The sequence below is a fragment of the Alligator sinensis genome, unplaced genomic scaffold (assembly GCF_000455745.1).
Source record: "Alligator sinensis unplaced genomic scaffold, ASM45574v1 scaffold301_1, whole genome shotgun sequence".
Lineage (NCBI taxonomy): Eukaryota > Metazoa > Chordata > Crocodylia > Alligatoridae > Alligator > Alligator sinensis.
Window position 1 is genome coordinate 2,583,813 of NW_005842035.1, and position 19,802 is coordinate 2,603,614.

General features: G+C 47.0%; 1 protein-coding gene across 3 annotated transcripts in view; it reads left to right on the forward strand.

Moving 5' to 3' along the window:
* The window catches only part of DIS3L2 (DIS3 like 3'-5' exoribonuclease 2), a 236,453-nt gene that overhangs the window by 112,093 nt on the left and 104,558 nt on the right, over window positions 1-19,802 (forward strand). For all 3 annotated transcript variants that reach the window (XM_025202717.1, XM_006022439.2, XM_014519372.2), the window contains one exon: window positions 10,794-10,873. In XM_025202717.1, the coding sequence (XP_025058502.1) occupies window positions 10,794-10,873 (80 nt within the window). The remainder of the gene's footprint in view (window positions 1-10,793; window positions 10,874-19,802) is intronic.

Genomic DNA, 19,802 nt, shown 5'->3' on the forward strand with positions numbered 1-19,802 from the left:
ACACTTGCATGGAAGCAAAGCGCGTTGCGTGGTGACTTCATTTCTTCCTAAAAGACAGACGGCTATTGAATACTGCTGTTGACCGGTGGCTGCCATAGCAGAAACACCCTTGCCTCAGCTTGTGTGTGTGTGTGTGTCTTTTGTTTTTTAAGGAAAAGCAACTTTAGCAATTGGAAGCGTGGTGCTTTGTGAACAGAGTTGCTTGGGAATTGGTGGATGGTCGGTTATTACTCCCTCAATGGCTACAGCATCAATAATGCTCAGGCCTTGAGCGTGCTGGCTATTGCATGGTTTTTCCATGGGATGAAGTGGGTCCAAACCCACGTGGGAAGCTGTCCATGCCTGTCGGATGTCCTGTAGGGTATCACAGGGCTTCGAAATGGGGTTTTGGCAGGGGATTAAAGAGCACTTGGAGCTCCCAAGGGCCACACTTCTCAAGCAGGGATAACTGGCAGTGCTGCTAACTGGATAGCCAGACAGCTTCCTTCCTTGTGTCCTTGCAACAAGGTATTTAGCAGAGTTTGCAGATTGTTGCAATCTGGCAGGGTGCACCGTGAGCAGGTCTGTTGTGGCCTCGAACATGCAACCCCTGGGCTGTCAACCATGTGCCTTAGTCCCTGCATCACCTCTGCCCCGTCAGCTAATTAAAGACACTGCACCTCCAAAGGTGAATGTCTGAACCACTGCAGTTTCCATCGGCTTCATGGAGGGGTTATGGGCGCTTCACCCCTTAAAGTCAGGACACTTGGTGAGATGGTTGAATATGTGTTGGGAAGTCCACGATTAGGCACCGTGACAGCTTGCTAGGCCCCTGCCCCTTCAGTGCTTTTGGACAGCTAAAGCAACAAAACCATGCTCTTTCTTTACCTTGCCTTCATTGCACGGGGGTTTAGTTCATTGTCCTCACCCAAATGGCTGAGAGGCCTGGCCTGTCCGATTGCTCTTAGTGGTTTGGAGCAAGGGTTTCGGGTTCTTTTGCTTGAACAGAAAGCTGGAATCACTGGATTTGGCACCTGAAGGAATCTGGTTTCCAGAAAGTCAGAGGGTTATGTTTGAGAAGCATGCCACAGCCCCGTCTGCCCTGAAAGAGAGCAATCGGTCAGGAAAGAGTCACAAAACTAAGCCATGGGCTAAAAGGATTGATTTGCAAGGATTAGCTCTTAACCGTGTGATAGTCAGCGAAAAGACTAGACACTTATGAACCATCAAGGTAGGGTAGGAATTATTTAGAAAGAGACATGACTAGGATAAGTAGACCAGACACGAGAGGAAATGGTTTCTGTGCTTCCTAAATTAGGCGGTGGCATAGACTCCCGCAGGAAGTTTCGGGAGCCCCATGGCCATCGTTTCGGGTGGTTAATCCTAGACGGAGCAAAGTTCTTCCAAACATGCTGGCGAGAGCCGGCCAGCGCTGGCCCCTGGGAGACGGATGATCTAACGTCTCTTCCATTTCTAGCTTCTGTGAATCTATGATTAGAAAAGTTTGTGTAATGCAAGAGCGTTTTCAGTTACACTCCCGCTCTCCTTCCTCTATGGGATAATGTGGAAAGCTCATTACGCTCGAGGCACAATTGTAGCACGACTTGTAGAAATATTGCTGGGTTTGAGTCCCCGAAAGACTCTCTGATCTCTTTGTAGCATCCTGGCTTTTTCAGTAGCTCAGTTTTTGTTACCAGGCCTCATTTTTCACCGTAGGACATTTTTCACCTTAAGGACCGGGACATTTTTCACCTTAAGCTGAAGCCATGAGTCCACCGCTGGAACGGATCCCGGTTCGGCAGTACGGGGAGCCTGCTTTTGTGGAAACGCCAGTGTTGATGATTGCAGTTGTGTTATACGTCGGGGGCCGTTGGCAGCTGGACCGAGATCTGCTCTTTGAATGAAGGCAGGCTTTAACTAAAAAATAAACATGGAAAAATTATGAAGGCCAGCTCTGGTTTGACATCCTCAGACAGGACTTCTGGCGTTTGTTACCTGCTGCCCTGGATTCTTGGATTGCTTTTGCCAATCGTATTTTGAGGTAGGACAAATTTTCTGTCTCCTCCCGGTTATTCTCAAATTCATTTTACAGCAAACCTTTCTTGTACAGAGAGGAAAAGTTAGATGACGTGCAGACTGCTTTTGCTGGATGTATGTTCTCTAGGCTACATGTGCTTGTGTTGTACACATCCTTTGTGTTAAGTCCTGTTGAGACCCTCTCTTCTAAGCAGCTGTCTTGGGGTTTAACTGAAAGCTGCCAAAGCTTGAGCAGTCCGTGCAGTAGGCAGAGACGTGAAGCAATAGGTATCTTTGGCAAGCAGGGTGTTGGAGACTTTAGGCTGTGCAGATGGAGACCATTGTCTGAAATTCCTTTTGGAAAGGAGTATTTCATGTCCGTTTGAGTGATGAACATCTATAGGAATAGGACCTGCGCTCATTGATATTTCATAGGAAGCCTGCACAGGCACTGTCTTCTACTTGGGTTCATTTGTGGTTGAAGAATGAGATTCATTTTTGTGGTTGCCATAACAATCAGCCTGTCGCGTGAAAAAATGTTCTTAGCTTTCACTGGAGCGAGTTGACAACACTGGGACGCCTATTCCTGAATGAGAGCGACTGTTTCCAGACCTGAGAAATGATGTCTGTTTAGATTTTTTTTTTCTGAGACAGAGCCCAGCAGGGTCCTCGAGATGGCCTGAGAAGTGGCAAGTCTAAAACTGTTTTTGCCAGTTAATTTTCAAACGCCGGCACCGACTTAGGGGAAACCAGACCGCTGCACTGAATTGTGTTCACACCCACCCATTGTTCGCCTTCGCCGAGAGAAGAGAGCAAGACAATTGGAGGAGTCCCTGGAAGAAGGAAAGTGCGTTGCAGGAGTCTAGACATGCAGTCACTCTCCCTGTAAATGTCTTAGTGCTGACAGATTCGTTTAAACAAGGCCCACAATACCTACACTTTCATAAACAAAATGATGGTCATTACCTTTTCCCCTCCAACCACTGACTGAAGAAGCCACAGCAGGCTGGTGTTCCTGAAACACGTAATGCTTTTGTAGACGTTTCAGGCCGGCGCTTCAGGAACCTCTGATGAAAGGTTTTTACGGTTAAGTGATGCTTAGAACCACATTTAGGCAATCCCTCGGGTTCAGTACAGCTCTGCATTGTCTTGGAAAGGCACGTGCACAACTGAAACCCCTCTGATGGCATCCGTCTTTGAGAGGCGCGTGCATGGACTGGAGTGCCTAATGAATTCCTCGTTTCATTTGACGGTCATTTGGGGTGATTTATTTTGCCTTGAACAGGCAGGAAGCATTACTGACGAATGTCAAAGACCAAAGACTTTGGACTGAGAGCACCAGTTTTGGGACAAAGCCAGGGGATTTGCATAGTAACTAAGTGGCTGGCCTGGAGGGTCTTGAATTCAAGTGGGTGGCATAGAAAAGTCTTAGCACTTGAGTGGTCCCACCACTGGTCGATGGCTGGCGCAGAGCAAAAGAAGTTCTCTTTCCAAAATATGCAGTAATGCAGATGCTCTTTATGGGCACGTCCAAACGAGCATGGCCCTGCGGTATGTGGCACCGCAGACATGTTTGCGGCACCACATACTGCACGTTCAGCTGTTCTCTGCGCTGCAAAGGGAGTAGTGTCAGGGGATGGTTGACCCCTGGATATGCAGGGGCTGAAAAAACCCATGTAAAAAGAATGATGGTGCGCACAGGGCCATTGCACGCTACTCAAAACCAGAGCTTGGCTGGCTAGAGCCACGCTCCACTGCTGGCCAGGCTCCACGTGGCAGGATTGCTACTGCTGCAGCCCCGAGAGACCCCCAGGACCCCAGGTAAGGCTGCTGGGGCCAGCCCAGTGCTGGCCCCAGCCTCTTCTGCCCCACCCGGGGTGACCTGCTGTGCGCCAGAAGGTGTGTGGCACAGGCATTCCCCAGGGACAACTAGTGGCGGCACAAGATGCACTGCTGCTAGTTGTCCCTGGGGAACCAAACGTCCATGCACTTGTGTGTGCAGCCTATCTGGCTATGTGGGTTTGTTCTCTCTGCTTTGCTGATTTGTACCCCACTCCCTCCACTGGCAGGGGTTAAATAGAAAATTCAGGGTTGTACCGTCTGACCTCCCTGGTGGTTGATGCCATGGGGGTTATGGATCACTCTAGACACACTCCATACATATACCATCCCTGCTGTTTGTCACTGCCAGAGATGGGTGCCAGGCCGGATGGCTGGGGTCTTGGGCTCCAGTGTCCATTTCCAGCAGTGGGTATGATAACAAAGCTATGATTTCCTTTGACTCCTGTAAATTGTCAGGTCATCTAGTTAGGAGCAGAGTGGGGTTCATTTATGGCTTTCTGTTACCATACTGGGGACACTTTGTCTTCTGAATTGTCACCCAACAGCAGTCATTTCTGGGGATTAAATCATCAGAGATTGACAGTCAAAGGCTTGGCGTTTCCACCTGACTGGTTTCTTCAGCCAAATACTGTAGGTGGACAATTCCCTTGTGCGGAGGAGGGCTGGTGTGGCCGTACTTGAACGTTTCATTCAATTGAAATGTCTGCTCTGTCTAAGCTGCCACTCTTGTTCTTTCCCAGCATCAAGCTGTTTTGGGTTTTTTTCCACGTGTTGATTTAGGGACCCTCGAGCTGTGCCCAGGCGCGGTCCAGGCTTCACCCGTTCACAGGCAGAGGCTGTAGCTTGCAACATGAAATACTGCATCTTGCTCCGAGTAGCCTTCCGCCTGGATGAAGACGAAGCCCTCCCCACTGAGACCTGTGTTCCTCCTGGCCTGTTTGCATTTGACATTTAATAAATCTAACCAATCTGGTGAACTGTGGAAGCCGAGTTCACCAATATATTTTGTACCAGGCTTTTCAGGGCCACCTGTACATCAGAAAGGGCTTTTTCTCCTTTGAAAATGGCAAAATCTCTTGCATGGACACACCTGGTTACCTAATGTAATACAAGGCTGTTTTGATCCTGTGCTCCTTGGCTGTCTTGGTCACCCTGAGGGTAGCTCTGGCTCAGTGATAAAGTGCTGATCTTGCCTTCAGAGCTACATCAGCAGGTTTTTTTTTCCTATGATCCTTTTAAAAGAAAAATGGTATATAAATAAGCTGGTCAGCAGACATGCCTCTTTGCTTGAACAAGGATTTTGAGAGATGTGCAATGGGAAACTGTTCTCAATTATCTTTTTTCTCCAATTGGGATTGATAGACCAGCGTGTGCATGTGCATATTACCATCCCGTAACCCAGGCTGGCTGTGCTATTTGGTTTTCCGTCGGTGTTTTTTTTATTTTTATTTTTTTAATCTAGTTGAAGGAAGCAGCCCATTAGCCTCTCTTGTGGCACTGCTGTCTTCTCCCTCGATTGGTATGGTCCCCTTGTTAATCAGCCTCCCTCAAATACTGTAGAGGCTCACCTGGAGACGCATCCTGTGCAACAAAGGCCGCATTGAGAGAGGTAGTTAGCCACGTTAGTCTGAAGTTGTGCAAAAAACGAACTGAATTGGAGTTAATTTGATACAACATCTGATGAAGTGAGCTGTTGCTTACAAAAGCTGTATGTCTCTCTGATTCAGTCTTGGAGGATGCATTGAGAGGGGAGGATCGGTGCCTATAGGAGCTAGGACCAATTCCACGATCTCCACCAGTAGCACAGCATTGTCGCAGAAGCTTTATAGCCTAGGTGCACACGCTCAACCTAGGGGGAGGGTGGAAAAGAGAATATTTTTCCATCAAGAAAAGCACCGCATCAGAGCGCGTCCACTTTTGCACATAGACCTATTTTGGCCAAATGAGCTCCTGTAAAGAGCAGGTTTCCACATGGCGCTGCTTGCTTTCAGTCAGCACGGCAAAGTTGAGGGCTCGGAGTCGTGCATTTCTCCCTGGGCCTTTTCAGCTCGAAGACCGGAAAAACTCTCAACTCTGTGCACATCTCCACCTCCTGAACCAGCTTCCTTCAGCTAGCCGAGTGGTGTGTATATTGGAACGAGCCCTTTTGGAACATCTCATTACTTTTTGAAAGTATGTTTTGACACATTTAAATAGACAAAACAGATTTTTATTGGGTGCAGTGACGATAAGAGATGGTTCCTGTGGGTTTTTTAAGGAGGAGCACCCCCTCCCCGCTCCTCCCCAACACACGGGGCTAACGCGGCGGCCCCCACGAGCCTGACAGCAGCATGCAATCTGTAGACATTAGTGATAGCCATAAATTAGGATGTGCACAGCCATAGCATTTGTTTGCACAGTCAGTGTCTTCCTTGAAAGGTGCATAGAAGTTGCTGTTGCTTTGAGCTTTATGACTAAAACGCTGTCTTCAAGTGGTTTTGCCCTTGCTCAGCTCATGCTCCGATCCTTTTGAGATCTCTTGGTACCCAAGAGAGGGATTGGCCCTGCTGGGGATAGATGAGGGTCTTTGAACAGCTTTTTGTTCTGCCAGGAGTCACTGGGAGGTAGCAGGCAGTGACCCATCTCCCCTCTGAGGGTTTCAAAGTCAGGAGTCTGCCATCATCTTCATTGATTTTGGTGCCTGAGGCAGGGAGACGGTTTGGTTCGCAGCAGTGGCGGTCGTTTCAGCAGACTCGGGTGGTGCGACTGCTTCTCTTGCAGTGACCTGGAGTTTTGGACGGGCCAATGCTGTCCAAAACACCGTGCAGACATGGGGTGATGTTGGGAACTTGGAGGAAGGAGCAGAGGAGATAGCAGAGGCTGGATCTGTTTGTCTGAAGCCTCATCTGCCCTCAATACTAACAGGATTTTTGGACAATGCGCCTAGGCAAAATGCTGCTAGATGGGCCTCTGCTTTTTGCAGCAGCCCAGCTGTGGATCCCGCAGCGCCTGGGACATCTTTAATAACGGTGCAGTTCCTGGCAGACAGAATTCATTTAAAACAATTTCTAGGTCTCCCGGCCTGCAGCAAAGATAGCATTTTGCTATAACCTTTGAATGTTGCTGCGGAAGATGAGCACATCTTCAGCGTGTGGGCCTGCTGTTCCATGGCTGTTACCCCTTGGCCCCTATTCTGCAGAACTGCTTGCAGAGTCACTTTCTACACCTGCTTCTGCCATCTTTTCATAGGGCAGCACTGCCAGTGAAGCCTCCAGGCTCAAATCTGGAAAGTTAGCAAAAGAGAAAGGGCTTTGAATCTGCTCCATGTATCATCCATGCATGGATGGGCATCAATTCTGCCCAGCCAGGCCCCTGTTCACTCCTGCATGTGGGAAAGTAAATCCCTCATTCTGGGAGCTTAGCATCAGGGTCGAATCGGGCAGCAGCGATTGCCTGCCCCGGGTTAGGGTTGATGAAATGCATCTGGTAGAGCACTGTAGAGCCTGGAAGCATATACAACAATCCCTGCAGGTTTGCACTCTTATGAACTCAGGCCCCATCATTGACCTCTACAATAGATTTAATTGGCCGTCTCTCTCAAAAGCAAAGCAGTCCCATTAGTTACTACACTGTATAAATGTGTTCAGAGTTTGGCACCGGCGTATTTATGTTCACTTCTTTCCAGCGCAGATTTCAAATATGCACTTTGTTGAAACCAGTCTATTAATTTTTAAGCCGCCTGGAGCTACAAAATCGCTATGGGTGGCAGGCATTTGTGGTTGCAGCCCTAAACAGCTGGGAGCGCTGCCCTATTCTGTTGAAACAAGAACCCCCGCTCGCTTTTAAGAAGCTCTTAATCCTTTTTTATAAGACTTGTCAGTGTGAAGCGAGCAGGCGGTTTCAGTTTAATGCTGTCTGCAATTGCAGTGCGGCTTCTTTGGGGCGTTTCATCTGCGATAGCCATAGCCACGGTGCCGGGTTAGCGGTGGCCCTGTGCCTTACGTGGCAGGCAAACACCGGCATATTCGTATCTGGAGAGTCGGCGCTCACTGCATACAGAAATGACGCTGGGAGGAAGGGCAAATAGAGACGTTATGCAAGCACCGTCCCTTGAAATGAGATCACTTTGAAATTCCATTCACGGATGGACTTTTAATTTAAGGAATATGCAGTTGTGGAAGCAAGACAGTTTGCAGGTCATTAAATTGGTTGATTCTCAGTGCTGGAGAGCTAGACCGCTAGGAGATCGGTGCCTCAGTACAGTTGAGGAGCTCTCAGGTCTTCCAGGGTGGCTGTCTAGCTCTGTTTTGTGTGGATGCGCATAAAGTATCAGGACCCAACATTTATCTGAGGATTAGGCAGCCTTGTCCTAGGCAAGCGAGCTAGCGTATCAAGGGGGAGATTTTCAATTGGGAGTTGATGCTCAACTGGTTTTGGGGTTGTTGGTGGTAGCCGTGTTGGTCTAAGGACGCAGGCAGACACGGTTCTGTGGTATCTTTTATTAGACCAACTAAATAGTTGGCCAATTTGTTCTTTGCAAGCTTTGGGGCACAACCACCCTTCTTCAGGCATTGGGGAGAGTCTGTTTTTGTGCCTCTGAAAAATCAGTGTGCCGCGCCGAATCGTACAACTGCAAGGTGACGTCAGTCAAATAGCGACAGATGCTTCCATCACATGTAATTATCATGCTGATACAGGGGCTGGAAAAACAGAGCCGTGACAGAGACCTCATTGTGAGTATGTGAGATCACGTGGGGATGTTAAAACCTGCTAAGCCCATGAGGCCCTTGTAGCTGTAGTCTGTGCCTCTGTTTTGGACAGTATGGCATTACAATTAAATTGTCATCTCCTCCCAGCTCCTCTCCTTGCTCTTTACACCATGGATTTCCGGGGTAATGAAAGTGTAAAGAACTTCTTTGTTCCTCATTATCTCCAAAAGGGAATAGCCTCTGAATGGAGATGGCTTGTTTTAGAGAGGAATTGGCCAGACCGAGGACGGCTATCAGAGTCTGACTTAGATCCACGTATGTTGGTAGGGCATGACCTTATCCCAAAGATGAAAGACAGAAATAAAAAAGGGCTGCAGCACTTATCTCACTCCAGTTCCCCAATGCTAACACCCTGTGTTTCTTTTATTTTTTTGTTATAGTCAAATCCGGGCACAATCCACCCCGCTGGGCAGGATGTCAGTGGGGTTTGTTCCGCCCAGGCTTGAGGGGCTGACGGGCATTTAGCATGAGTCACGTTCAGGCACTTCAAGCTCTGGGCCGAAGCTTGCTGGCATATCCTGCAAAAGTGCACTCATTTAAGCGTGGTGATTCTGGGAGTAAGACACTGTACTTTGTCTATTTTGAGGCCTTGGAGCCACAACTGCTATCTACCTAGATTGATTTCCCATTGCTGCTATCTTCATCATCCCCCCATGCATGATGTACGACTGTCTGCATCTACAGGGATAACATGCAGAGTAGATTTCTATTAGTTGTAAGCACTATGGGGCAGAGCCTACATTTTTCAAAGGCTCAGAGGATCTCTAGTATGGACTGGATGCTGAAAAGTTGGTCTGTTAATTCTCATTAGCAACCTTAGCTTAGCATCCCCTTCCTTCTCTAATTTCCCTGGAGCTTCTTGTTGATTTAAATCTTTTTCAAACTCCGTTTTTCCTAGAGAAGTGTAATATTGTTGCTCTTACACACACAATCCCATAAACCAATTTATGCAGTACAGCGTCTTTGCAAAGACTTGTACCGAGCCTGAAACATCTCTTGCACTTGATTTCACTTTGCGGTCTGCCAGCTTGCGTTTGAAACAGCATAAACTCTTTTCACTTTAGATTTATCCGTGGTATTAAAGAGGCTGCTGCACCCGGCTTCCTTTACAAACATTCAGGCCTTAACACAGAAGTGATATTTGTTCCTGATTTATTTAGCTCTTACAGTCAGGGGCAATCTTTTTTTTTCACTCTAGCTCAGTTCTCCAAGAAATCCACGTTCCCGGGCCATTCTCCACCAGCTTGCTGTGTGGGGGGACATGTCTGCTGGTCGGTATTTCTGCAGCCCACTGACTTGCCAGTGCACTTCTCATAAAACTTTCCTCCATCAGACAGTGGAGATGTTCCCACCACGTTACATTCATAACTTTATTTTGCTCACGGACTCTCTTATGTTTTTATTCCTACCTGAATTTCTGTTCGATGAGTACTGTCGTTCAGGGAGCCCTGCAAAACTCTGCCGGGCCCAGAAGAGTACAATGCCATTGCTAGTCATCAGATCATCACCATGCAAGCAAACATGTGTCTGGCTGGTAAATTCTCCTGACCATTTTGAAAGGCTGGATACATTAATGTGCTTTGAGTTTCTCCGTTGGCTTACCTTTTTAGCCCCTCACTTTTTGCCTGCCCTGCCATGTATTTGTAATGCCTTCTGCTCGGTCGTTTCCTAGCTTCACAGGCCTTCTCCCAGGATCAGACCCCTGGGCCAAGGTTGGTCATTTTTAAATTGTAAGACACCCAACACCCCTCAGCTGAACTTAACATTGACTTAGGACCAGCCTGGCAGAGCACCCCGCTGGAAAGAGTCACCCTGGTCAGAAAGAAATCGCAACGCCCATGGGCTTTCCCAGAGGTTTCTTTAGGTGGTTTTTATGTCTAGGTGGTTTGACCTAGACATAGGAGGGAAATGATGAATTAAATAAGAGCTGCATTAATCGAACAGTTCTTGAAAAAAATAGAAATGTAACCCTTATTGCCACTCACTAATTGCACCACTATTCCACGTGCCGTTTTTCGGGGAGAAGGTTGCTTCTGAGGGACTGTGGATCGCAGGGAGAGGAGAAGCAATTGCATTGAAAGGTGTAACATAATACAGCAACCTCAGTCTGCCAAAAAGTGTCACTGTTGTTGGCTGGGCTTTCCCAGTGGTCTTTGTTTGGTGCCTTTTCCCCAACTAGAAGATAAGTTCCCTTTTTTTCTTTGATAGGAAAGAATGCATCTTCACCATTGATCCATCAACTGCCAAGGACCTTGACGATGCCTTGTCCTGCAAGCAGCTTGCGGATGGTATGACACCTCTTACACACTATTCTCTGTTTGTTTTTAGCAGCTGATGCCTTCCCACAGTTAGTTTTTCATGACAAAAATTTCTCAGACTTCTTAAAGCAGATCTCCTCAGACCAGTCTCTTAACCAACTCTTGGCCTCCGTGCAGGCAAGAGCCAATGTCTTCGCCATAGTAAGAGCTATAATTTGATCTGAGCTGCATTCCCCATGCCTTCAGTCATTGTGGGAGTGGCATCACGTAGTGGCCTAATCTACCTTGGGTGAGTTTTTATATTTTAGTAGAACTGGGTGACCTTGCATACAGCGTACTTGGAGAAAAGAAAGGACTTTTTTAAGGTGGTTTTCTGGATGAAGCTCCCTCTTGGCATTCATCGTAGAGACCCTTTTAACTCTCATTTCAGCTCTTGCTGCTTTTGCCTTTTAAGCTCTCTGGTTTGCCTGGTCTGCACTTGAAACTACTATAGAGTAGGCTGTGGAACAGCAAGTTCTAGGGAATAAATCCCGAGGGGTTTGATTTATGGAGCTTCCCACGTGAAGTCTTAACAATTATTGCAACAGTAATGTGGGGGGGATAGGAGGGGCGAGAGGGCTCTTGGCTCTTTCTGTACAGCTCCAGGAGTTCATTTGGTTTAGAAATACGCACGACATAATAAGCACGCTCTTGCTAATGCAGATGCTAAAAAAGCAACATGTTTCTGTGCGATCATCGGATCCGATCCTCGAGAGATTCACAGTCGCGGAGAAGGTTAAAGGCAGCACTCCAAAAGCTGGGATTATGTGGATGTGTTTTCCGCAAAGTGGTTTTGGGTTGATTTTGTTTTGAGCAACTCAGCCAATAAATTGTCATGTCATTTAGACCCAGATACAGTCTAGGATTACAGCAGTACAACAGAGATATGCAGTTCCCATTGAAAGTAAACGTGAGGCTAGTAAAATTATTTATGGTTCTACTGCATGCTGTCAGTTCTGAGGCAGCGTTAGATAAAAACTTTGTCTGGCGCTCTGCTTTTTTAGGTAAATCTGTACAGTGCCATCCCCTACCCCCCTGCAAGCTCTAAGTCGCTCAGAAATAACTCTTGAAACTCTGGGTATTTTGCTTGCACTCATCACACTTGCTAGGGGATTTACAAGCTATTGCTCCACTGAGACGTGGGCTGAATTAACTCCCGATTCACATGGCTACAAGGGAGTCCATGGTAGGCATCATGCCAAAACAGTTATCATTTTAAGTGTTACATGGATTTCTGTAGCACAGCAGCAAGTGCGAGAGTCCCCTTCAGATTCCCTTCTCAATGACTTCCTCTTATTTTGGGACATGAAGGTCCTGTCCTCCTGGCCTACATATGAGCAAGTGGAGGAGACCTTGGGAGATCAAGGTATACTTTTCCTCCCCCATAAATCTGACCAGTTGGGAAAGGAAGTCCAGAAGGACAGTACAGGGCCTGAGTGAAGGAACCGCTTCTCCACAGACAACGTTTTGAAGTCTTGGTTTTCCCAGGGATACTCCTTCTGTAAAATAAACCTTCTTGGTATAAAGACTCAAGAAGGGACAAGGAAGCACTCAATAGTTGTAAGGGGTTTCTCCTCCCTTATCCTGGGAGCAAAGGGCTAATTCCCCCCTGGCTTTATAGCCGAATCCCAGAAAGAAGAGAAACTTTAGCATCAGTTTCTTAGTTTATAGAAACATTTTGAAAACATTTTCAGGAGCCTCATATAGATTCCACATTTCTCCAGATGAACCTCAGCAAAGGAAAATGTGAGAAACAGTGAGTCCATCTGCAAGTCCGTCCTGATGCACCCTACCAAGTATTCATGCACCCCCTCACTTCTGATTGAAGAAATGGCAGGTGTCAATCTAGAGTCCTATAATAATCAAATGAAGCCACCATACCAGTGGTCTGAGTGTCTGTGACTTCCACATCTTGGCTAGAGCGGTGCATCCTTGGCTGTGCTTTCTGTTGATCATTATGACATTCATGATTGGAAATTACTCTGGATGGGGGAACCTTCTTTTGGAAGGATCTTATTTTCTGTCAAGGAGCTCTTGCCCTTCACTTACCCCAAATAGCCTGAGATTGACAGTGAAATCAGTGTGCTTATAACTCCATTACAACCCAAAGTTAGTAGGAGCATCCCTGCCTTGGGCAGGGGGTTGGACTAGATGACCCTTGAAGTGCCTTCAGTGAGTCTGTGAACAATGGCAATGGAAACCACCTACCTGGAAAAGCCAGTTCTTGTGATCACTAAATATCCCTGGGGCAGGCTTACCAGAGATTGTAGATAGAGCAACCATGGAAACGACCTTTAAACAATAGCTTTTCAAGTAATCATACGCTCCTTTTGTCTTCCAATCAGTATTGTTTTCCAATACTGGAAACAAGAGTTTGCAACTTAAATGGCAAACTCTTTAGGGGCAAGGACTTGGTTTTCATTTTGTCAGGTGTCTTGGACATCTGACTGGTATATAAGAGAAGAAGAATACTTTGATTGCTCTCTTATCCAGCTCTGTCCTCTGTCCATGATGATGTTAGATAAAGAGTGGGACTGAATGTCCTTTTGGACTAAGCACCTACCATGGCATCTGCAAACACGCGGGGCTAAGTTGGATGCCCCAGGTGGTTCCTTCCAGCTCTCTGCTCTTAAATCTTGCCTGAGCTAGCAATTCAATAATAAGAGGTTTCAGTCTGTCCATTTGGGACCTACAGGTCACTGTATAGCAGCCTCCTTGGATTAACTTGCTCAGGTTAATACTGAAATACTGAATGCTTTCGGAGCACAAGTTTACGTTAGTATTATGCTCCCTTAAAAGAAAGAAGGGCTTGAGAGGAACACATAGTAGATGTGGATTAGAGACTGAATGATAGAAATCCCACCTCAGAACATGCGTGTAATATAAAACGACCATAAATTAGATAGACAAGGTCTGCAGACGCATTATGATGATTAGAAACATATGCACGTCTGCGTCTTTCCACCCAGGATTTGCGGTTGCAGGCCCCCTGAAATATGCAGAACAAATTCAGGCCCGTCTCAAATACAGATCACCACTGTGTTTCCATTTAAATGTATCTTACGTTTCTGTTTCGGAAGGAACTGCTGAGTGTTCCTGTGTTAGCAAGCATCACATCCAATTTTCAAGGTTAGTGTTGAATGGGAACGTAAAGAACACAACTGGGCCCATTTTACTCCGTTAGCAGTCCCTTTAAGGTCAGTGAGATTATGCAGTAGCGCTCGGGATAACTGAAGTGTGTGGCCACCTGGCCCAGAATACATGGTTCAAAGTGAATAATGAACAGATGGTTAAAATATGTAGTAGTAATTAATTGGACGGAGGCTAATAGAAATGAATTCTCTCACTTGTTTTGGGTGGCGCTTATTAGGTTCTAATCTGTGATGCTGTTATATGTTAAAATTGTTTTCGTGAAGATTAAGAAAAAGCTTATATTTTTAGCACCTTGTGTAGGATTCACTAGTATGCAAGCCTAATTCTTATTCATGTGCATTACATGCCATCTGTGCATGGGGTTTAGATTGTTTAGAAAGACACCATCTATGTCTTATAAGGCTTCAAATTCTGAAATAAAAAGCTGGAAAGTGTAGATACCATATCGTGGAAGAGATAGGGCAAAGAGATGTAAAGACTGAAACAAATAAAAGGATTATAAAGCTAAATGGTGGACAGGGCTGGGCTTACCTAGACAGCATGGCTATTCAACGTGGACATATGTGAGCAAGCAACGACATGGCCATTTAATATTGGCATTCTTTTTTCTCCGTGCCATGAGCACGAGCAGTCAAGGCAGTCTGCCTCCCCCTGCTTTCCCTGTGACAATTTCGGTTGCTTTTGGTGCCTTTGGGCAGCATGGCTTATAGTTGTGCAATGTAGTTGATTGTGTCATTTTAGGAACAGGTCAGACAAGGACTTGTATAGGATGGTTTGGACAGGGATGGTCCGGCCTCGAACGGGGGGCTCCAGTAGATGACCTCCAGAGGTCCCTTCCGGCCCTGTTCCTCTATGATTGTACCAACACAACCATCCAGAGCGTTGTACTTCCTGAATTCAGGACCTGGGACAAGTCCCAAAAGATTAGGAGGTGCAGACTTTCACGTGTCATTGGATTTTATTAGCCATTTATTGATGGAGATTAAATTAAAAAAGTGTGCCCTTCAACTAAATCCTGAAGAAAACACCCCAAAGATCTTAGTTTGGAGTCTGCTGTTAAGGAGCTTGATAACTGGAAGAAGCACAAAGTGTTTTTAGACTGTGCTTTTCTTTGAATGCATAGAAACTCTACTCCAGATTTCCATCCTTTGCACAGGATCTTAGGGAGAGCAGTGTCCTTAGAGATGAACCTCCGATGACAAGCAATGTCCCGGGTAAAATTAGTGGGCACTGAGCTGTGTCAGAGTATAAAGAGAGAGGACTTTGCAGTCGCAGCAGGAAAATAAACATGGAGAGGATGAAAGGAGCTTTAAATCAACTCCCACACAGTGAACGTCACTCATGCATTTGGTCTGTTTTGTACAAATTCCAGGGAGGATGTTCATACCCCATTATTCTCTGTTTAAAAAAAAAAAAAAAAGGCCAGAGCCCCGATACCGGGGATGTAGTTTGGTTCTGCATGTGTTGACTCTTAGGACTTGGCAAACTCTGTTGCCATTGGAAAAGACTGCTCAGAGCATCATTTCTTGCAACAATCCTGGGCCATGAGGTTTAACTGGGATGGAGAGAAACTGAGGCAGACGTGAGCGCTGAGGAAGGACGTGAATATAAATCTGGTCGATAGGAAAGTTCCACATGGTGGAGGAAGAAACACAGGGAAATGGCAGTGGCTCCCTGAACGCAGGGTTGTTGGATGGAAATCCCTTCTACGTGTTTGTCTTGTTGCCTAGCCCCAACGTCTCTGAAGGCCATGGAACAATTGAAGCACTATAGCGTGACTGTGCTCAATATAGATATCCCAGAAAGGGCCCACCGAGTCATGAAGAGCCTCGGTCCTCGCCACCACAGACCTTCATTTCAGGAACAGGATGACCTTCTGCACCCAAAACTATTGTAATTCATCTCGAAGGCTGCCGGGTGCCACTTCCCATATCAAGGAGTGTTAACTTCCCGGTAGAATTAGCCTCTCGAATGGGAATTAGAAATAAGCACAAAGTGCGATGGAAGTGCCAGAAATTGTCCTTCTCCCTTTATCATGCTGGCTATGAACCTTGGTGTTTTGAGCGGGCTGAGCCAGGCTCGGTCTCCTCTGGTAATTTTTATCTGCCGGAAATGAGCTCCTTCTGAGTTGGACATCAGATTTCCCAGAGGCGCATTCACTGCCTCACTGTGCCCCTCATCCTACCTGCCTTAAGGAGAGGCGGCAGGTGAGTGCACATCCATCTACCACATGCTTGGGAAAAGGTCAGAGTAGCAGAAGTCTACCTGGGGCCCGAGTTAAAAATATGCACCCAGATACTTCTCCCCAGTACTCAGTGCTTGGCTGTCCGTGGGTTCAGTAGACGTAGGAGATGTGTTGTTCCTCATTTAAATGATATCTTTTGTCCTTGGATTGTATGAATAAAAAAAACAACAGTTTAACTCCTAGGGCTGCTCCTCTGAATTCAGTCTTCAGGCAGAAGGTGCTACGTCAGAAAGCGTGTAGCCTCAGCCAGTGAGAGCGCCGAAACGGGAAAAAGCTGTCTCAGCCCCAGCAGTTTCCCACCCACCTTGGTCCTGCTTTCCACATCTGGTTGTCGATGGGAAGGAGGCCAGAATAGGTTTTGAAGATAACAGTCTCGCCTGGGGATCTGCTTCCATCCTTGGCCAAAAGCCAGGATGTCCAAGAAACAAGAAGAGGCAGTTCTTCTGCTGGCAGGCTGCACCGGTTTCCTTGAGCGTATGACACGGGTCTGTCCTGGTACCTAACACTAATAAATGTACGTCCCACTTTCCTGCGCGGTCCCCTCTGACTTGCGCAGAGGTAGAAACGGAGCGTAGCGGCTTCCAGTACGTGCTTGTTCTCTGGGGTGCCGATCTGCTTCGCTCTCCAGCCTGCACTAAACCTTTACCGCACATACAGCGTGGCGTTTGCCCTTTTTAATAATTTGCCGCGTTGCTCCCAAGGGAGTTTCTCCCGGGATACTGAACAGAGTACCAGCCGGTGGCCCATGAGAGGACTTGGCGTTTCTGTTAAAGAAATGCACCCCACGCACACTCCCTACCCTGGGAATGAGATACCTGCTGTCCCCAAACACAAGCCACCGAGCCGGGCGGTGTTGTGGAGTGCGCTCCAAGCGCAGGTTTTCGGTGCCAAGCTTGCCTGTAATGTTTGAAAGGTTTGGCTTATGGTTCTGGCATCTGAAGCCCGGGCCTCTCGATTGCATTGTTTGTAAAGTGCCACGCGACCCCTTGTTCTGAAGGCGTATTACGCAAATGCAGCTTTGCTACACACAAGGTAGTTTTTCAGCCCTCTTATGAAATGTTCTTTAGCCAGTGAATGCTTAATTTATTAGCTGCGGCAGACAAATACCGTATGCAGCTCTGTGAGCAACCTGCCTCCTGCATTTTGGTTTAGTAATAGATGGAGGTGAAGTCTCTTCCTTGTACTTCTACAGCTCTTTAAAAAGCTGCTTATAGTTTATGGAAAACATTGCATTTGGCTGCAATTGAGCTCCTGTCTCATGTTTCTGCTTTTTGTCTCTACTCCTTTATTGCTAAGGACATTTCATGAAAACACTTGACTTCTGTTTCGTCTCCTACCTGAAACCAGTCTCAGTCCTGTTTGTATAATCCTACTCCCTGCCACAGCCCCCAGATGATGCCAGAGGATGAAATGCTCTGACAGTAGAGAAACTTTTACAACAAAATCTTGTCGTGCAAATGCTCTTGGAGAGAAACTGCACAGAGGTATGGCCCTTGCTAGGTTCTCAACTAGCTTCTCAACACTTGTTTCCTACTAGCATTTTTTCCCGTGCTATTGTCTCAACTGGTCTGAGGGGTGCCCGGCATTCAGAGGATTTCACTTCTGTGTCTCAACCGTTTCCCCCTCAGATCTGCAAGTCAAAAGGGCTTTTTTCCCCCTTCCAGTGCATTGCACTCTCCCAGGCCATTCCCAGGCAGGCAGTTTTCCAAGATAGTCCACAGCAATGTCTGTTCTGACTGCTGCTGCGACGGCACCCACCGAGCACCTGACAGCGTTCCCCAGGTAAGGGGCGGGAGAGGCAAAGGCACGGCCAGTGCTTTGCTACTGCAGTAGGAAATGTTAGGATAAAATGTGTGCAGATTATTCTAGGTAAAGGATCCCTACAGAGAGAGGCAAAAATCCCTGTGGTGCATGCCAGTCTGATCTGGGGAGAAATTCCTTCCTGCCCCCAAATTTGGCTGTTAGTTTAACCCAGCCAGATGCACCAGGTCGGCATGTGAGAGGTGTTTAGGACTCCTAGGAGCACCAGGGTTGCCCCAGCCCGTGTCAGGAGGAAAGGCAGACACTCCCTGTCCCCCTCAGTAGGGTATCCACCGAGGGAGGTGGGGGGATCCTTCCTGGCCCTTGCAGGCAACCAAGAGAAGCCTGAAGGCATGGGATTTCCAGACCCGTCCCACACAGGGATCAAGTTTCCTTTCAGTCCCTTGAAGTAGGGACAGAAGTTGCACATAAAGTGGTTTAAGTGATCAGAAACTGGTTTAAACCTGTAACAGAACAGACGTTCAGTGCACATAAACCAGTTTCAAAATGGCTGGAAACCAGTCTGAGATGAACCTGGTTGAAAATAGTATCAGACTTTTAACTGACTGAGCTCAAACCAGTTTAGGGAACATCTGTCCCAGAGCTTGTGGGGGATGCGAGATGCTCAAATCCACATGTAACACCCAGGGATTACAGCACTGAGCACTCGTGTCCTAACGTACCTTCCCTTCCATAAACCTGGCAAGCTCCATCTTGAACCAGTTCAGGTTTCTTGCCCCCACTGCTTTTGGGAAGGTCGTTCCAGAGCTTCTCCCTCTCTGATATTCAGCCTGCGAATGGATTGATCAGGAGCAATCACAGCCCCTCTCAACCTCAGCCTCCAGCTAAACAAGCAAGGCTCTTTTAATCTCTTCTCTTAAGATTGGTTCTCCACCCCGCTGCCCATCTTATCTCTGGACGTCTGTCTCTGTACATCTTCTAGTTTAAAGTTATCTTTTTGTGAGCTAAGGTGACCAGAAGTCTGTGCAGTATTCTGAATGAGGCTTACTAGTACCTTGTATAGTGGTATCAATATTTCCCTATCTGTACTAAAAATACCCCACTGAATACACCCTAGGGTGAAGTTAGGATGAAGCTATGAAAAATGCTATCTCATGGTTGTCCTGTGATTGACCAGTACATACAGGGACCAACCTCTGTTGCCCCCAGTAAATGAGTCCCCACCTGGCAGCAAAAAGTTCTTGGCATTGTTCCCTGGAAGCATGACTTTGAACTTCATGGTAATAAATGTCATGCCGTTTCTGTTGCTCTACTCCATAAGGTGGTCTAACTCTTCCTGCACGATAATCCGATCTTTCTTCATTTTAGCAATTCCTCCCAGTTTCACGTTGCCTACAGATTTCATATACACCTCTAGCTCTCACCCTGGGGTTGGCAATGAGCCTGTTGAACCCACTTCAGAAGAAAGGTTCTTCATTTCAAGCTAAGCTATGGGCTGTGCATGGAGAGCCCCATTGCTTTCCTTGGGCATAAGTGATAGGAACGTCCGGTTTGACCCCACACGCTTATAGCTAACCTCCGGAGTGCCATCTACATCAGGGAGCTGCATCCACACCAGGGGATTTGTACAGCTTCAGCTCTATCAAGTTTGTAAACTGATGCCCTCAGTAAAAAAAAAAAATAAAAAATTGGTGGCTATGCAGGGTGGAAGATAGTACAGCTATCACACTCCTTGAGCTGTTGGTTCTGCAGGAATGGAGA